The sequence below is a fragment of the Aquarana catesbeiana genome, linkage group LG07 (assembly GCF_042186555.1).
Source record: "Aquarana catesbeiana isolate 2022-GZ linkage group LG07, ASM4218655v1, whole genome shotgun sequence".
Classification (NCBI taxonomy): domain Eukaryota; kingdom Metazoa; phylum Chordata; class Amphibia; order Anura; family Ranidae; genus Aquarana; species Aquarana catesbeiana.
In genome coordinates, this window is record NC_133330.1 from 45,879,056 (window position 1) to 45,896,342 (window position 17,287).

At 45.1% G+C, this 17,287-nt stretch overlaps 1 protein-coding gene across 8 annotated transcripts in view; it reads right to left on the bottom strand.

The window, feature by feature from the left end:
* Positions 1 to 17,287, bottom strand: part of PDHB (pyruvate dehydrogenase E1 subunit beta) — a 73,745-nt gene that overhangs the window by 44,515 nt on the left and 11,943 nt on the right. For all 8 annotated transcript variants that reach the window (XR_012235233.1, XR_012235232.1, XM_073592139.1 and 5 more), the window contains exons 4-6: positions 14,587 to 14,622; positions 9,658 to 9,696; positions 4,569 to 4,696 (exon numbers count right to left, since the gene is read on the bottom strand). Coding sequence is in view for 6 of the 8 variants with exons in the window: in XM_073592139.1 (XP_073448240.1) it covers positions 4,569 to 4,696; positions 9,658 to 9,696; positions 14,587 to 14,622 (203 nt within the window). In the remaining 2 variants the exon portion in view is untranslated. The remainder of the gene's footprint in view (positions 1 to 4,568; positions 4,697 to 9,657; positions 9,697 to 14,586; positions 14,623 to 17,287) is intronic.

The following is a 17,287-nucleotide window of genomic DNA, read 5'->3' on the forward strand; positions in this document are numbered from 1 at the left end:
AATATGCAATGATATGCACCTGTCAAACAGGTGTTGAAAAATTGGTCCTTGGGTGTTAATTGTGCCCATGAAACCTACACCACAAAATGTCTTCCAGTTGAAATCAACACCTACAAAGCTAGGTAGCCTCTTTTATAGATTTGAGATACAGAAAGCACTTAATCAGGGATATCGGCATCAGGGGCTTGATAGCTGCTGCTAATCCAGGACTGATTCATTTTGATAAATGTCAGCCAGTCTACGGAGTCTGTAGACAGACACGCTCTCTTATCTGTCACAAAACCTCTGGCAGCTCTGAATACCCATTTGGAATGCATGTTGTATGCAGGGCAGCCCAGCCACTCTATTGGGCAAGTTCTGGCCAGTGGTCTATTCTCATGACCTAGTAACCCAGTGGGTTGCTCTCCATATATGTTTTCTCCCCTAGATAATCTCCCACCATATGATGAAGACGCTGCCGATGAAATGTGGAAGCTGACAGCCCTGTGCGCGAGGACTATAAAAAAATCACTGAGGGGGACCCTTTCTCCACCACTCCTCTCTTGACCAACAGAAGCCTCAAAACTGCATTTTCCACCAGCCTGTAACCTGCCAGAGTCGGGAAAGGCGTTACATAAACTCCTCTTTAAGGTGTCCTTAAGAGATTTAATCTTAATCTCTGTAGGGAAAGGATGAGTTCAGAGATTTTCCCCTTGTAACGGTGGTCAAAGAGGGTTGTCAACCAATCGTGATCCTTTTCCTTGATGCCACATATTCTCAGGTCCTATTGCAGGCTTTGAAGAATGAGCGAGTTGATGCACTGCAAGTTTGCGGAGGCATGAGAAGCAGACTCCTCTGGGTCACTGAGGATTTCAGTATCTGGAACGGCCTCCTCCCAACCACTTACTACTCCCAAGGGTTCTGGGGATGGAAAACCATCTTTTAACGGTTGATGTATGTCTTGCTCTGCTTCAATGCATCCAAAGCTGCCAGAATCCTCCTCCCTTGCCTCTTGTGTGTTCTGCGGCGTAGGAAGAATGGTGTCTGCATAAAGCGGGCCTTGAGAGGAAAGGAAGTCCTCCTCTTCCTACCACTGCTCTGCCTCTACTGCCCTGTTCATAATGCCACACAGAGTCTGCTCCAGCAGGAACACAACAGGAATTGTGTCCCTGATGCATGCATTGTCATGGCTAACCATCCTTGTGGCCTCCTCAAATGGTGACAGTACAGTGCATGCATCCTTTATCAGCAGCCATTGGCGTGGGGAAAAAAAGCCGAGCTGGCCTGAGCCTGTCATTGTGCCATACTCACACAGGTACTCGTTGACGGCCCTCTGCTGCATCTACAGCCGCTGCAGCATTACCAAAGTTGCTTTCCACCTGGTGGGCATGTCACAAATCAGGTGGTTTACGGGAAGGTGGAATTCCCGCTAAATTCCAACCAACTAAACACTGGCTGTGTATGACCGCCTGAAATGGCTACAGACTCTTCTGGCCTGCTTTAGTACATCTTGCAACCCTGGGTACTTATTTAAAAAATGCTGCACCACCAAATTGAGGACATGTGCCAGACATGGCAAATGTGTTAACTTTCCCTGTCTAAGGGCAGACAGGAGGTTTGTGCCATTGTTGCACACCACCATTCCTGGCTCCTGCTGGCATGGTGTGAACTACCTCCGGGCCTGCCCGTGCAGAGCTGCAAGAATCTCTGCTCCAGCGTTGTTCCTGCCCCCAGACCAGCTGAGCACTGCATGGCACCCTTTAGCCTGACTGATTGAATAGGCCCTTGAACGCTTAGTGGGTACTTGTGGGTCATAAGACAATTCAGCAGAGGAGGGCATGGAGGAGGAGAAGGAGGAGGGGTAGAGCTGACAAATCTCGCATCATTACCACTAGCTGTATAGAGATGTGGCGGAACAACAAGTTGCAGCATTGAGTCCTGTCCTGCATCCGTCCGAGTTGCAAGCAGAGTTAGCCAGTGTGCTGTGAATGAAATATATCGTCCCTGACCATGCTTGCTGGACCACGTGTCAGCAGTAACATGGACCTTGTGGCTGACTGCCTTGCCCAACAATGCCACAACATTGCCTTCCACATGATGGTAGAGCAAAATTAGAATTAGAGCGGAGACTGCGAACCAGGCTCACTTCTGCATAGAAACCAATCAGCTTCCAACCCCTGCTTGTTCAATTAATCTTTGACAATAAAACCTGGAAGCTGATCGGTTTCTATGTAGAAGTGAGCCTGATTTTGTACTCTTCAGTTTTAGTAAATAAACCCCAATGTCTCCTTCTCCATATGGCTGAAGTTCAGCACCTAGTACATGTAGGGTTCAAAATGTGAGTACTACAGCATTCATCCCCATCTAGCTGAAGCCTGCCATAGACCTTGACAGGCTGCAGACAATGGGGCTGGATGATACACCTGTTCTTCCCTGGATGCACTATAACACCAGGAAGGTTGCACAGCAGGTAGATACCTCCCTGTGCAAGGGGCCTAAAACCTGCTCCTGACCACTTTTTTATTGTGCATGTGCATAGCTCCCAACTGTCCTTGTCCCTCATTTCCATCTCAGTGGCGGCTGGTGAAGTTTTAGGATGGGGGGCGCCAGGCCCCGCCCTTCCCTTTTGACCCCTCCCACTTGGTGAAAATGGGCGTGGTTTCAGCGAAATAGTGGGAGTGGCTCTAAGGTGGTGTGGTTAGCGTCTGAGATGAACGAGGGCTGGAGGGAGAGGGAGAGAGGGACAGCAGGCCCAGATCCTACACAACAATAGAAATATGTGTATTCTAGAAAGTTTAACAATCAGCAGATAAAGATACTCCAAACACCTGGTGTTATCGCTTCAATCATCCCAGCACCATGGTTGTTATGGTGTCAGGATGATTGAAGCGCATTATTTCTATTATTACATTGTAATATAAAATGAAATCATTCAACTCACTATAATGCAGAATAAGTGGGAGCCCTGAGCATGTCACTAGCCACGTCGCCTGCCACCAGATGCCATCGGGTGTCCCCAGCGGAGTCCCTCCTTACATCAGGTGCCCCCAGCGGAGTCCCTCCTTACATGCAGCCTGTGTCACATAAAATGCAGCCTGTGTCCCACCAAATGCAGCAGCATGTGTCACCACCAAATTGCAGAAGCATGTGTCACCACCAAATTGCAGCAGCATGTGTCACCACCAAATTGCCGCAGCATGTGTCACCACCAAATTGCAGCAGAATGTGTCACCAAATTGCAGCAGAATGTGTCACCAAATTGCAGCAGCGTGTGTCACCAAATTGCAGCAGCGTGTGTCACCACATTGCAGCAGCATGTGTCACCAGATTGCAGCGTGTGTCACCAGATTGCAGAGTGTGTCACCAGATTGAAGAGTGTGTCACCATATTGCAGAGTGTGTCACCAGATTGCAGAGTGTGTCACCATCAAAACCCCCCTCCCCCCGTTACTTACCTTGTTGTGTGTTGTCCTCTCCAGTGGTGTCTCCTGGAGAGCTCCGTTGTTCTCATACTTCCTGCTTCGCTCTCCTGGGCGCAATTGGAGAGAAACAGGAAGTGACATCATACTCAGATGTCAATCAAACCGCCGACCCTAGTAATAGATACTAGGGCCGGGCAGAAGCTACTCGGCGCTTAAGGAAGCGCCACAAGGCGGGCTAAACGACCGCAAATGAAGCGCCACGTATGCAATCTCGTGATCGCATAGACGTGGCGCTTCCCATAAGTGCACTGTGTCCGGCGTCGCACTGTATCCGGCGTCCGAACGCAGTGCACTTAAGGACCTTTTTGTGTATTTTTTTTTTTTAAAGGGCCAGCTTTAAAATTTTTTTTTTTTTTTAACTTTCTTTTTTTTTTTTTTAGACTGCCTGGGGGGGGCAGCGCCCAGGTGCCCCTATGGACAAGCCGCCACTGTTCCATCTCAAAATGTTGTGTTATGTCAAAATGTTGGGAGGTATGCATGTTTCTTGAATCAAAATGATATATACTGCAGGAAACCTGCCCTGAAAAATTAAACAGACACTAAAGTAAAAATGAATGATCACACTACACTCACACTCAATTATCCCTAGATTGACACTAAACTGATATTCTACACTGACAAAAGAATCACAATAGCACACTATGTAGCACACTAACTCACTAGCAGCACTGAAGAGAGCCCTGTTCTATCTCTCTCCATGCCAATATCACACTACAAATGGCCGCTATGGGGGCAAATATTTTTATAGTGTGGGGCGGGACTAAGAGCAATGAGCCATGATTGGATAGAGTCATCATTACTTTCTCCAATCATGGCTCTGACAGTACTGTGTGGCCTGATTGGGCAAAGCTTTCATTGCTTCAGCCAATTAGGGCTTCCAATGCACTGTGCAGACAGATGAAAATCTGTCTCATCTCTAGGGGTAAACTGGCCGTACAGGATTGCAGGCGCAGGGGTTGCATACACACAGAAAAACTGTTGCAAAGACTTTACTAACAGTCAGCCTGACTTGTGTCTAAATTAGTCTCAGATTTGCTTGGTAAATGTCCTTCATTCTATATTCGTGTTGATTGAAAAATGGGGTTTCTCTGCCATATAAATAACTTACGATCCATCCTCCTCCTTCTGTATCCATGTCACAGAAAACTGTTAGTGACTTCTCCCCGTCAGGATATATGGTGTACCAACCGCTGAAGATAGTGCCCAGGTTGAGCAGTTCTTTGCAGTTCCGTGCAGCTACAGGAGAAATACAATCATGTGAGTGCAGCTTAGGGTAAGGAAAGGCAGACAGAGAATGAAGAGTTTGTCAATACCTGAATGACAGAGAGCTGTTTATTAACTGACACGCAAGTGTCAGTTAAAGTAACACAGTGGCGTATCGCAAACCATGGCCTGGTCAGGAAGGGGGTAAAACCTTCCTGAGCTGAAGTGGTTAAAGAGTATCCAAAGCTAAATCTTTTATAGTTTATTATAGAGGAAGGAGTGTCTAAAACCCATATGACTTATTTTATATCTCTATCATAGGTGTGCGCAGGGGGTGTGCTGGGTGTGCCTGGGCACACTCTAATCACCCCTGTATGGCGCAGATACCATCTGCTGCCCACCCCCACAACCCCTCCCCACCACAGCGCTACTGCCTTCCCTCCTCTCCCACCAACTGCTGCTGCAGGCACAGGATGTCATTTACGGGCCTCTTTTTTTTTTCCTGAATGAACACAGTGAGTGATCAGTACCAATCGCTCACTGTGTTCATTCATTACCGAATCATAGTAAACTGTGTTTGTAAATGAACAGGAAGCTGCTCAGCACAGAGCACTGTATATTTATTCACTGTCCAGTGCACCTAAGGCTGCAGAGAAAGACTGAGGAATCTCTGTCTCAAACCTGAGACATCAGGGGTCTGTTTAGACCCCTGGTATTTAACTAAAGCCCTCAAACAGAGCTTCTGAAAGAATTTTAAAAACTAAAAAATATATATTGTAAAAGATAATTAAAAAAATACAAATTGTAAAAAAGTAATAATATTACGACGTACGGACCTGGCAGAAAAAGCAGCAGAAAAAGATGAGGCCCCTTCCCTGCCAGACGGGACTGTGCTGTGTTGCAGAGCTGTGTACAGTAGGGATGGAAAGTATTCAGACGCCCTTAAATTTTTCACTCTTTGTTATATTGCAGCCATTTGCTAAAATCATTTAAGTTCATTTTTTTTCCTCATTAATGTACACACAGCACCCCTTATTGACAGAAAAACACAGAATTGTTGACATTTTTTGCAGATTTATTAAAAAAGAAAAACTGAAATATCACATGGTCCTAAGTATTCAGACCCTTTGCTGTGACACTCATATATTTAACTCAGGTGCTGTCCATTTCTTCTGATCATCCTTGAGATGGTTCTACACCTTCATTGGAGTCCAGCTGTGTTTGATTACACTGATTGGACTTGATTAGGAAAGCCACACACCTGTCTATATAAGACCTTACAGCTCACAGTGCATGTCAGAGCAAATGAGAATCATGAGGTCAAAGGAACTGCCTGAAGAGCTCAGAGACAGAATTGTGGCAAGGCACAGATCTGGCCAACATTACAAAAAATTTCTGCTGCACTTAAGGCTCCTAAGAGCACAGTGGCCTCCATAATCCTTAAATGGAAGAGGTTTGGGATGACCAGAACCCTTCCTAGAGCTGGCCGTCCGGCCAAACTGAGCTATCGGGGGAGAAGAGCCTTGGTGAGAGAGGTAAAGAAGAACCCAAAGATCACTTTGGCTGAGCTCCAGAGGTGCAGTCGGGAGATGGGAGAAAGTTGTAGAAAGTCAACCATCACCGCAGCCCTCCACCAGTCGGGGCTTTATGGCAGAGTGGCCCGACGGAAGCCTCTCCTCAGTGCAAGACACATGAAAGCCCGCATGGAGTTTGCTAAAAAACACCTGAAGGACTCCAAGATGGTGAGAAATAAGATTCTCTGGTCTGATGAGACCAAGATAGAACTTTTGGACTAAATTCTAAGCGGTATGTGTGGAGAAAACCAGGCACTGCTCATCACCAGTCCAATACAGTCCCAACAGTGAAGCATGGTGGTGGCGGCATCATGCTGTGGGGGTGTTTTTCAGCTGCAGGGACAGGATGATTGGTTGCAATCGAGGGGAAGATGAATGCGGCCAAGTACAGGGATATCCTGGATGAAAACCTTCTCCAGAGTGCTCAGGACCTCAGACTGGGCCGAAGGTTTACCTTCCAACAAGACAATGACCCTAAGCACACAGCTAAAATAATGAAGGAGTGGCTTCACAACAACTCTGTGACTGTTCTTGAATGGCCCAGCCAGAGCCCTGACTTAAACCCAATTGAGCATCTCTGGAGAGACCTAAAAAATGTCTGTCCACCAACATTTACCATCCAACCTGACAGAACTGGAGAGGATCTGCAAGGAGGAATGGCAGAGGATCCCCAAATTCAGGTGTGAAAAACTTCTTGCATCTTTCCCAAAAAGACTCATGTCTGTATTAGATCAAAAGGGTGCTTCTACTAAATACTGAGCAAAGGGTCTGAATACTTAGGACCATGTGATATTTCAGTTTTTCTTTTTTAATAAATCTGCAAAAATGTCAACAATTCTGTGTTTTTCTGTCAATATGGGGTGCTGTGTGTTCATTAATGAGGAAAAAAATGAACTTGAATGATTTTAGCAAATGGCTGCAATATAACAAAGAGTGAAAAATTAAGGGGGTCTGAATACTTTCCGTCCCCACTGTCTCAAAACTGAATGAGCAGAAATGCAAACCTTTTTTCAAGATAATACAGCTCTCCTCCATGTATTTCATATGTGTATTTAGCTTAGCTGTTTGCCTAGACTTTAGATTTAAAAATTTACAGACTATAACTGTATATGAAACTTCTTTGTGCTACATTAGGGAGAGCTTTCTATAATTTACCTTTGATTATGCAGAGTTAAACCCACATCCAATTTCAAAGCCCACCCTCTGTTGTGGAATGTTATAAGCTTTGCCTATAAGCAAATAATTCTGTTGTGCTGAAAAGCACAATTATAGCTCTCTTGTATAATGCCGGGAAGGCGCGCTTGTATCTCCAAGTAACAAAGACAGGCGCTGGTATCACGTTGAGCTTAGAAAAGTCCTCCTGAATAGGACATGCTCTCTTTATTTATAGTGTAAAACAGGGATAACAAAAGAGGGTGGTGGCTTCACAATCAACCAATTAGATACTTGTATACCTTCAAAAGTACCAATCAGACATATGTATATATTCAAACAGATATCCAGTAGTGATGTATGCAATTGGTCGTGTGCAGAGCCATGTGGGCAGTTTCCTGATGAGACGCAATGGGAGTTATTTACTAAAGGCAAATCCACTTTGCACTACACTTGAAATTGCACTGAGAGATCCGAGGGGGACATGCAAGGAAAATAAAAAAAACAGCATTTTACCTTGCACATGATTGGATAATAAAATCAGCAGAGCTTCCCCTCATTTCAGATCTACCCCTCAGATTTACAGCGAATGCACTTCCAAGTGCACTTTCAGTGCAATTTCAAGTGCACTTTGCACTTCTAGTTTGCACTTGTAGTGCAAAGTGGATTTGCCTTTCGTAAATAATGCCCTTTGTGTCGGTCTATCGCATAAAATCCCAATAAAATACATTTACGTTTTTGGTTGTAACATGACAAAATGTGGACAATTTCAATGGGTATGAATACCTTTCCAAGGCACTATGGGGGTTATTTACTAAAGGCAAATCCACTTTGCACTACAAGTGCAAAGTGCACTTAAAATTGCATTGAAAGTGCACTTGGAAGTGCAGTTGCTGTAGATCCGAGGGGGACATGCAAGGATAATAAAAAACAGCATTTTAGCTTGCACATGATTGGATAATAAAATCAGCAGGGCTTCCTCTCATTTCAGATCTACCCCTCAGATTTACAGCGACTGCACTTCCAAATGCACTTTCAGTGCAATTTCAAGTGCACTTTGCGCTTGTAGTGCAAAGTGGATTTGCCTTTAGTAAATAACCCCCAATGTGTCTCACATTGTGAACACTACAAACATGGCTCTGATCACGACCGTGTGCACATTCCCACCGCTACCATTGGTGGGAACCATACTCTACCATGGCTCAGCGAGCCATAATTTTGTTTGGATATACTATTGTTCCCATGTACACAGGTCTGCTTGCCGGGAGCATAGATGCAGTCGCCATGAGGTGGCCAGTCTCTTGGTGAGGCATAAGTGAACTTCCATGAGAAGCTTTCCACAACCAACGGTCCTTCACTGGAGTCTTTATGTGCGGACACGCTCGTATGAGCGTATTGCAGCAAAACTGACACTGGGGGACATCTGACAATATACAATAATAACAATTTTCACAACACCTCTTAGTAATAACGCCTAACATGCTCTTAGCCGCGGTTCACACAGGGGCAGCACGACTTGCAGGTCGTCTCACCGAGGCGACCTGCACACAACTTCCACGGCAATTTGCAAAACGACTTCTGTATAGAAGTCTATGCAAGTCGCCTGAAGTCGCTCCAGAAATGCTACAGGAACCTTTTTCTAAGTCGAATCGACTTGCGTCGCTCCTATTAGAACGGTTCCGTAGTACAGAACGGGAGGCGACTTGTCAGGCGGCTAGGTCGCCTGACAAGTCGCCCCTGCGTGAACCGGCACTTAAGGCTCATTTACATTTGCAGTTGGGGGGGGGGGGGGCGGGGGGCAGTGAAAAAAGATGGTTGAGCCATGGTTTTATCATCTCCAGACCACCCACTTTAAAATAGCACAGTGGCCAGATGAAGTTGCATACATGCAAAAATTATATGTGAATGGGGCTAGGCTCCCTTTCCAAACCCTGGTTTGGTTGTAAAAAAAAAAAGCAGTATCGCCTCCTGAATGCGTTCCACCATCAATCGCTGTTCAGGTACCAATGCAAGTGTACACAAGCCCTTAGAGAAGCTGTGTATGATGTAGATTCTTCCTTCCTTCACTGTATATAAAGTGTCCTCAAGAGCTGCTGCAGGCAGAGAAAGATGATCACCATACCTTCTTACTTTGGAAAGGAGCCACCGGTGGCAATATCATCACCTTACCACATGGTGAGGATGGCCCTTGTGGTGAAGAGGTGTTTACATAGAGAGAAGAGTACAAAACAGTCTTTAATCCACCGGAATAATATTCCCATGACTCACCATAGCCTCGGTCTGGAGTGCCCGTGTCTCCTTTCTCTCCTAGTGAAGACAGAATTTAGTGAGTTGGGTACAGAGTTCTTTGTGTACACTATGGCACGTTACTCTCCCCTCCTAGTACCTAAAGTGAATGTATAGCTAAAACTTTATGTAGCCACAATGCTGTAAGCAGGAGTGTATTCAGTCAATGCTAATATATAGTCTGGCTTTGTTCAGTTCCCACTGTGTTCATCCTGGGTGTCAATACTCCCTCCTGCCAGTAGGTCTCACTGGTACCTTTGGCATTAGTGTGAGCAGTGGCGGCCGCTCCATTAGGGGCACCGCCCCCCTAATCTACATGCAGGGTGCCGGACACATGGATTTCAATGGGGGTTTTTTTTTTAAGCACATGATTAGAGACCTAGGCTCTAATTGGCTTCAAAAAAGGGTGGGCTCCGGGCGCAGAGCACTGTGCCCTGAGCCCACCCAGTTGTGTGACAATGGTGAATTAATATTTTCTATTGTGTTCCTGCTTCTCCTCCAATCAGGAAGTGGGTCTAAAGACCCAATTGGCCGAGAGGAGAAGCAACTTTATTGGCCACCGAGGAGGAGATGCAGGGAGAAGCCGCCAAAGCTGCCTGCGACCTAGATGGGGTAAGTCAGGGGCTGGTGGGCAGACGCGTGAGCAATAGGGGGGGTAGTGGGCATTTTGCCGATCGACAGAGTGACAGGGGGGTGGCGGATTTTGACTGACTGACCAACCAAACGGGGGGCGTGTGTTAGGTTTGACTGACGGACTGACTAAACGGGGGGGGGGGGCAGATGGTTTATTTGCCACCCCCCCAAAAAAATGGAGAGCAAGCCACCACTAAGTGTGTGGATACACAGTGGTCTAGGCCCTGGTCTGCAGCCTGGGGAGGTGTATGTGCTCCTCATTTGTCACTTTAGGCCTTGGGTATGGATTGGGAATTGGGGCACACTGTTTTTTTTCAAATTTTTTTATTGCCGGCAATGTTTTTTCTTTCATTCAGCTGTCAGCAGGGAAGCCCGTTGATCGCTAATGACTCATTCGTTGTTAGGTGCGCCGCGGCCGGCTTCCTAGCCCACTTCCTAACAACCAGCTATTCACTGTGCCCTGATTGGACAGCATGCACTGTGCAGCGCGCACAAATGCAAGTTTTTTCCGAATAGGCGAACAGGCAATGTTCGGGCCAAACTTTTGCTTGGCTCGAACTGTTTGCGCAACTCTAGTGTTGACATTGAACTACTAATCTGCTGTGTTACCTTTTTACTTTGGTCTGTCAAAACAATTTACTTATTTTCTACAGGTCAGTGTGTGCCGTCTTTGTGTGGCTGCTAGGAGCTCGCAGGCAAGGCATTCTTGTGGTGCCCGTGGGAGGGAGGTTCCGTCTAGGGCCATAGGAAGAGCAGAGGACCCAATAATACCAGCTGTTCCTGTGGGGATAGCGCTACACATGCAAATCATTTTATATGTGTTTTTGTGATCGTGTGAATCCAGCAGCTTCAAGGCAGATCTGAGAGATAGGTATGGGGGTGGTGGTCACGTCCACACAATCCAGCCAATACGATGAAGCTGTGATGTCATGGGCTGACTATGGGACTGCAGTCATACTGTGAAAATTGCAAGAGCTACTGTGCATGTCTATCAATGTTACCATGTGTCTGAACCCATGATTAGCGCTGGCACAGGAAAGCGGGCAGAATCACTAGGTATTTTGAGTTGGTAGCCACCAAGTATAGAATACAAAGTATTCTGAAACTTAACATATAGGTGGAAAATGGTGGAAGAAAATTTTGTTTTCATTTTACATACATTTTAACATTCTGTGTTATGAGTCTGGGCTTGATGATGTTAGCTGGGGAGGTGTTAGGTCGAGGTTCACACTTGTTTGTGCATGTTTGCACATGCACATCACAGGTACAGCAGCCCATACATTTGAAAAATGTGGTAAAGAAGTCCCCAACCCTTTTTTAAAAATGCACCTCATGGATCTGAATTTGGGTTTTACCAATGTGTGGGGGTGCCACTATTTAGAATTACAATCAGAATTGGTGCCACGCTCCTGGGAAAAATCACTGCTACTGTCTCTTTCAATCTGCATTATCACAATACAATTGAAACAATATCTCACATGTTAATTCTAAATCAAAATAATATGATATTAGCAATGATCATTTAGTCCCTAAAATTTCCTTAGGTGTATAGCTGCTTGCATACACTTTCACTTTTATTAAAGTGATTGTAAAGTCTGTTTTTTTTTTTTTCCTTAAAAATAACAAACATTTTATACTTACCTGCTCTGTGTAGTGGTTTTGCACAGAGCAGCCTGAATCCTCCTCTTCTCGGGTCCCCCGCCATCACTCCTGGCCCCTCCCTCCTGTCGAGTGCCCCCATAGCAAGCAGCTTGCAATGGGGGCACCCAAGCCGAGCCGCAGTTCCCTGTGTCCAATCAGACAAGGAGCCGCGCTTTGACCCCGCCCCCTTTCTCTCCTCAATGGCTAACTGACCCCCGGATGGCCGAGGCACTTGTGCACATCGCTCGATCTAGATGGGGCTCAAGTAAGTATTGGGGGGGCTGAGGGGGCTGCTGCACACAGAAGGTTTTTTATCATAGAATGCATTAAGATAAAAAAATCTTTAGCCTTTACAACCCCTTTAATGACAAAACATTGTTGATGTATAAAAACATACATCTCCTTAAATGGTGTCCACCTCTTTGTGCTCCAACATACAGCCTGCAGTGGTGATTATCCCCTCACCCGATGTGCCCTCACCTGGGTGAAAAGACCAACCAATGGCCTATATGGGCATCTGAGATGATGCTTTTCTTCCTTGTGGTTACCGCTGGGTTTTTAAATTCTTCTCCTCTTGTAGTTATTTCCTCTCATCCAAATCACAAAAAGAGAAAGCTGGACATAGTGCTTATCCTTTTTTAAAATCAACCATTTTTTATTACTTCTATGGTGAAAAACACTCACATATTCCTGGTGCTGTGAGTGCACCAGACTATACACAGCATACAATCCTCATAACATGGTTATGTAAGAGCCAAACAATATATGTTACTACAATCTTCTCTCAGTGCGCGCCTCGGCGTGATGTCAGACTGGCCCTTTCCCTACACGTTGCGCCACAGGGACATGTGGCTTCCTCAGGGGGATATCATAATGAAGGCTTCTTAGCCGAAACGTGTCAGCGTATAGCCTGTACCCATGTAACCAATAAAGGACTTTTATTCAAGAGCATCTGAGTTGCCAGCCCTTTTTGATTCAAATTATGTATGATGTGTATAGTTTGGTGTGCTCATAGCACCAGGAAAATGTATGTGTTTTTTTTTACCATAGAAATAATAAAAATGGGTTGATTTTTAGATCCCCAGAGGGTGAAATAGTGCACATAGGCCATTGGTTGGTGTGAGGGCACAATGGGTGAGGGGATAATCAACACTGCATCCTGTATGTTGGACACCATTTAAAGAGATGCGCATTTGGATACACCAACAATGTTTTATCATTAATGAAAGTAGTGTATGCAAGCAGCTATACACCTAAGGACATTTTAAGGACTGAATTATCACTGTTCATATCATGTTATTTTGATTTTATAATTAACATGTGAGATATTGTTTCAATTGTATTCTGATAATGCAGATTTAAAGAGACAGTAGCACTGATATTTCCCAGGAGCACGGCACCAATTCTGATTATAATTTTGCATATTGGTACACTTTTCAGGGTGTGTATAGGTGTGAGCGATCCATATGGTATGGTAGTTTGCAATGTTAGTTAACATAGCAGCGCGCAAGTAACACACATTGTTATTTTTTTTGCCATTTAGAAATAATGGCACCTTGATGCATTCTTCATTATGCATGCATTCCAAACCTACACATATGTAATCCTAGCCTAAATATTTGGTACTCTTCTGTCTGGTGGTTTTAAGCTGGGCATACAAGTCCTGCTAGCTAAACGAAAAAATCTATCCCATTCCTCCAGCCACACTATAGAGAATGAATGTACAAATTTCCTTCTGGGCTATTATATTTTGACAGTTGCTGTCAGATTACCTGAACAGCAGCGGCATCTGATTGGATGTAGCTGCTGTTCAGCCGACAATTATTTACCTGGCTCCTTTGAGTTTTTAGTTGAAGGATTTTGGGCAGGAAGGAGTCGACAAAGTTCACTATAAACCAGCTGAAATTCTCACAGTGTATGGCTTAAGGCTAGGTTCACATTATGAATCACACAGGAATGTTCACAGGTGATTCAGTGCGGTGAGATTTCAGCCCATTCAATTTGCATGGGCTCAAATTGTACTGTATTGCACCATAATAGTGGATGCACTACTTTTGGAAACACAATGCAACCAGATCACATGGTTGTTTGCACTATGCGGTCCGATACAGGCAAACACACTGCGTTTGCAATCTGCTGTTGGGGTGTCAATAACATTGCACTGACCCCCACTGCAGATTGCAAGGGCAGGGCAATTTGAATGCGGTGCAGATATGCGCATGGATTGTGGGTTTCCAGCACTGCATTCTAGTGTGAACCGGGGGGCTAAATCTCCAAAATGTTGGTGCTATATAATAATAGAAATTGTTTTTCTAGACCAGGGGTCTCCAAACTTTTCAAACAAAGGGCCAGTTTATTGTCCTTTAGACTTTAGGAGAGCTGGATTATGGCCAGCAGAGGCAGAAAAAGTCACGGACCCAGCATCAGTGAAAATAAATATTGCCTCAGGGTTGGTGGACAATAGAAGGAGGAGTAGTGCCCCTATTAGTAGGAGGAATAGTATCCCATCATTGGTATCAGTGGAAGATATAGTGCCCCATTGTTGGTGTCAGTGGGAGGAATAGTGGCCCAAGGGCCGGATAAAGGCTAACAAAGGGCTACCCAGTTCTAGACAATAGCAATGAATAAAGTTCTTACCTTTTTGTCCTTTAACGCCAGAAGCACCATCTACCCCTGTACCAAAACCAAACAAAATAAAATATAATGGTAATAAAAATACAAAATTATGCTCTTGTTAAATGTTAATGTTAAAAACCTTATCAATATAACTTAATATTTTAAAAACGTTGTTTCTATGTATAATGAATAGATATTCACATGAACTTTGACTCTGTCTTTATCTTCACAAAGGGGGTCCCCTGATTTATAGTTCTCTAGACCAGTGTTTCTCAACCTTTTTTCAGTCAAGGCACCCTTTAAAATTATGGACACTCTTAAGGCATACCATTCTAAAATGTAAAAATTATTCTAATAGTTTTCCATAATGCGGTAGCATCGACACACGTAGGACACCCAACATTAGAGGAGATTTATTCTTCCAAAGCAAATATGCTCTTGCACACTGGTACTGACTAGTATTCCAGTGTTTCTCCTCTTCCTCAGTTTCTCTCCATCACTCAGCTAATGTGACCCCAGTGTTGACAGAGAGGGGGAGGGGAGAGTCAAACAAGGATGCTGTGCAGGCAATCAGCACCCTTCTTATCAATACTGATGTCATCATTGGTTATTGGGACGCCAGTGGCCTAAAAGGTTGAAATGGTGCACAATAAAAACCCGTGGACTTGTGTAACTAAAAGGCAGGCTTGATTCCCCTGCTGGCTTGTATATATTTTTGGGAAATTTTTAGGCATTTTGCCAAGCCACCCCTGAAGAAACCTCAAGGCACCCCAAGGTGCCTGGGCACACTGGTTGAAAAAGGCTGCTCAAGACACTAAATACAAGAGGGTAGCTACACCCTAAAAAGGCAGATACATAGGAGATAAATTCTATGCATTAAGGTGAAAAACCTTTTATGCTGCAGCATCCCCCCCCCGACCCCCCTTTTTCTTACCTGAGCCCGATCATTCCAGCGACGGGGTTGAGCACAGCAGCTCCAGCCGCTGTCTCAGGTCCTCATTGGATAGACTGATATCCAATCAAATCTTGTGACACGGGAGCTGGGGGGTGGAGGCCGAGTCCTGCGGTCTGTCAATGGACACAGCAGCAGGACTAGGGAGCACGCTGGCGTGTCCCCAGGGAAAGCGGCTCTCCGTGGGGGCACTCGAGAAGAGGCGAAGCCAGGAGCACCACTTGGGGACCCTAGAATCGGAGGATTGGGGCCGCTCTGTGCAAAACTCTTGCACCAAGGAGGTAAGTATAACATGTTTGCTATTTTGTTTTATTTTTTAAACAAAGCTTTACAATCACTTTAATGCATTCTCTGCATTTAGGTAAAAAAAAAAAAATCTGCATGCGCCCCCCCCCCCTTTCTCCAGCTCCCCCTTTATACTTACCAATCTCGATCCAGCAATGTGCATGAGAGCAGAGGCTCTCTCTGCTCTCTCCCTCCTCATTTGCTCAGAGACAGCAGTGTTTGTGTCAATGGACACACAGATTGGAGCTCGGGAGTGAGCCTGCATGAGTGCCCCCATAGCAAGTGGCTTGCTATGGGTCACTGAGAGGAGGATCAGAGCTGCTCCATGCCACACTATTGCACAGAGCAGGTAAGTATAACATGTTTTTTATTTTTAAAAATAAAATTTCATCCTTTACAATCACTTTAAAATGGCACTCCACCCAAAAGGGGAAATTCCACTTTAAGTCCTCTTTTACCCCCCCCCCCTTTTCTCTTCCCTATTTGGCATGTTATTTTTTCTGTAGGGGAGCGAGTACCTGTAAAAACTAGGCCAAGGCAATCCAAACGGAAGTCCTCCTTCCCCCCTCCCTCCCTATGGGACCATTCACAAAGTGCAGCACGGCTTGCATATGTGCAGTGGGCAACTGCCTTCCACAGTATGCCAGAGCTGGGAACTCGAAGGCTAATGAAGAACTAGCCCGGGTGAGGGAGAGAAGATCCCTGGACAGGTAAGTATCATTTTATTAAAATTACAGGATTTTTAGCTGCTGATTTTTTTTTTTTTGCTCAGACTGAACCTTCTCTTTAAGCAGCTACCAGTTTTTACAACATTCCAGGGATCTTTAGACTGATAAACAGTACCAATGTCACACCAGTCAGATGGTGATAGCTGCTGTTGGACTCCCCTGTCTTCTACTCACTTGCAGTGCAGTCCAGATCCCAGCATTGTCTCTCAATGGGAACAACTCTGCCAGAGAGACAATGCTGGGACCTGGACTGCACTGCAAGTGAGGGGGAGACAGGGGAGTTCACCACAATTGGAGAGATAAGTTGTGTTTTAAGCATTTTTATGAGCAGGAGTTATTCAATGCCGGTTGATTTAGGTATTTTGTGGTAAAATTTTCACAGAAGTGATGTGAATTGGCTGGCTGCAGGGAGATCCAGCGCATGGAGGCATCGTTTATATTGAAGTTTGTATTGCTGCCTGTGTCCTTATTAGGAAGAAGCACTGTCTCTGATCTGATCACCCATGGCTCCAGAAATTAAAGTGAGGATAAATCCAAAACTTTGAGCTGCCACCAGAACAGGAATAGATGAGTAATCATCCAATGGGGACACTTGTTTCTGGGACAACTGTGTAAGAGGGGCTTCTCTCCCATTGAAAAAATATATGTCCACTGACTTCCTGTTGGGTCTACAGGATAGGAGGTGAAGAGAAATCACTCTAATAAAACACAGATGGCAGTGGTTTTACCCCTCCTCCCTACTCTATCAAAATAGATA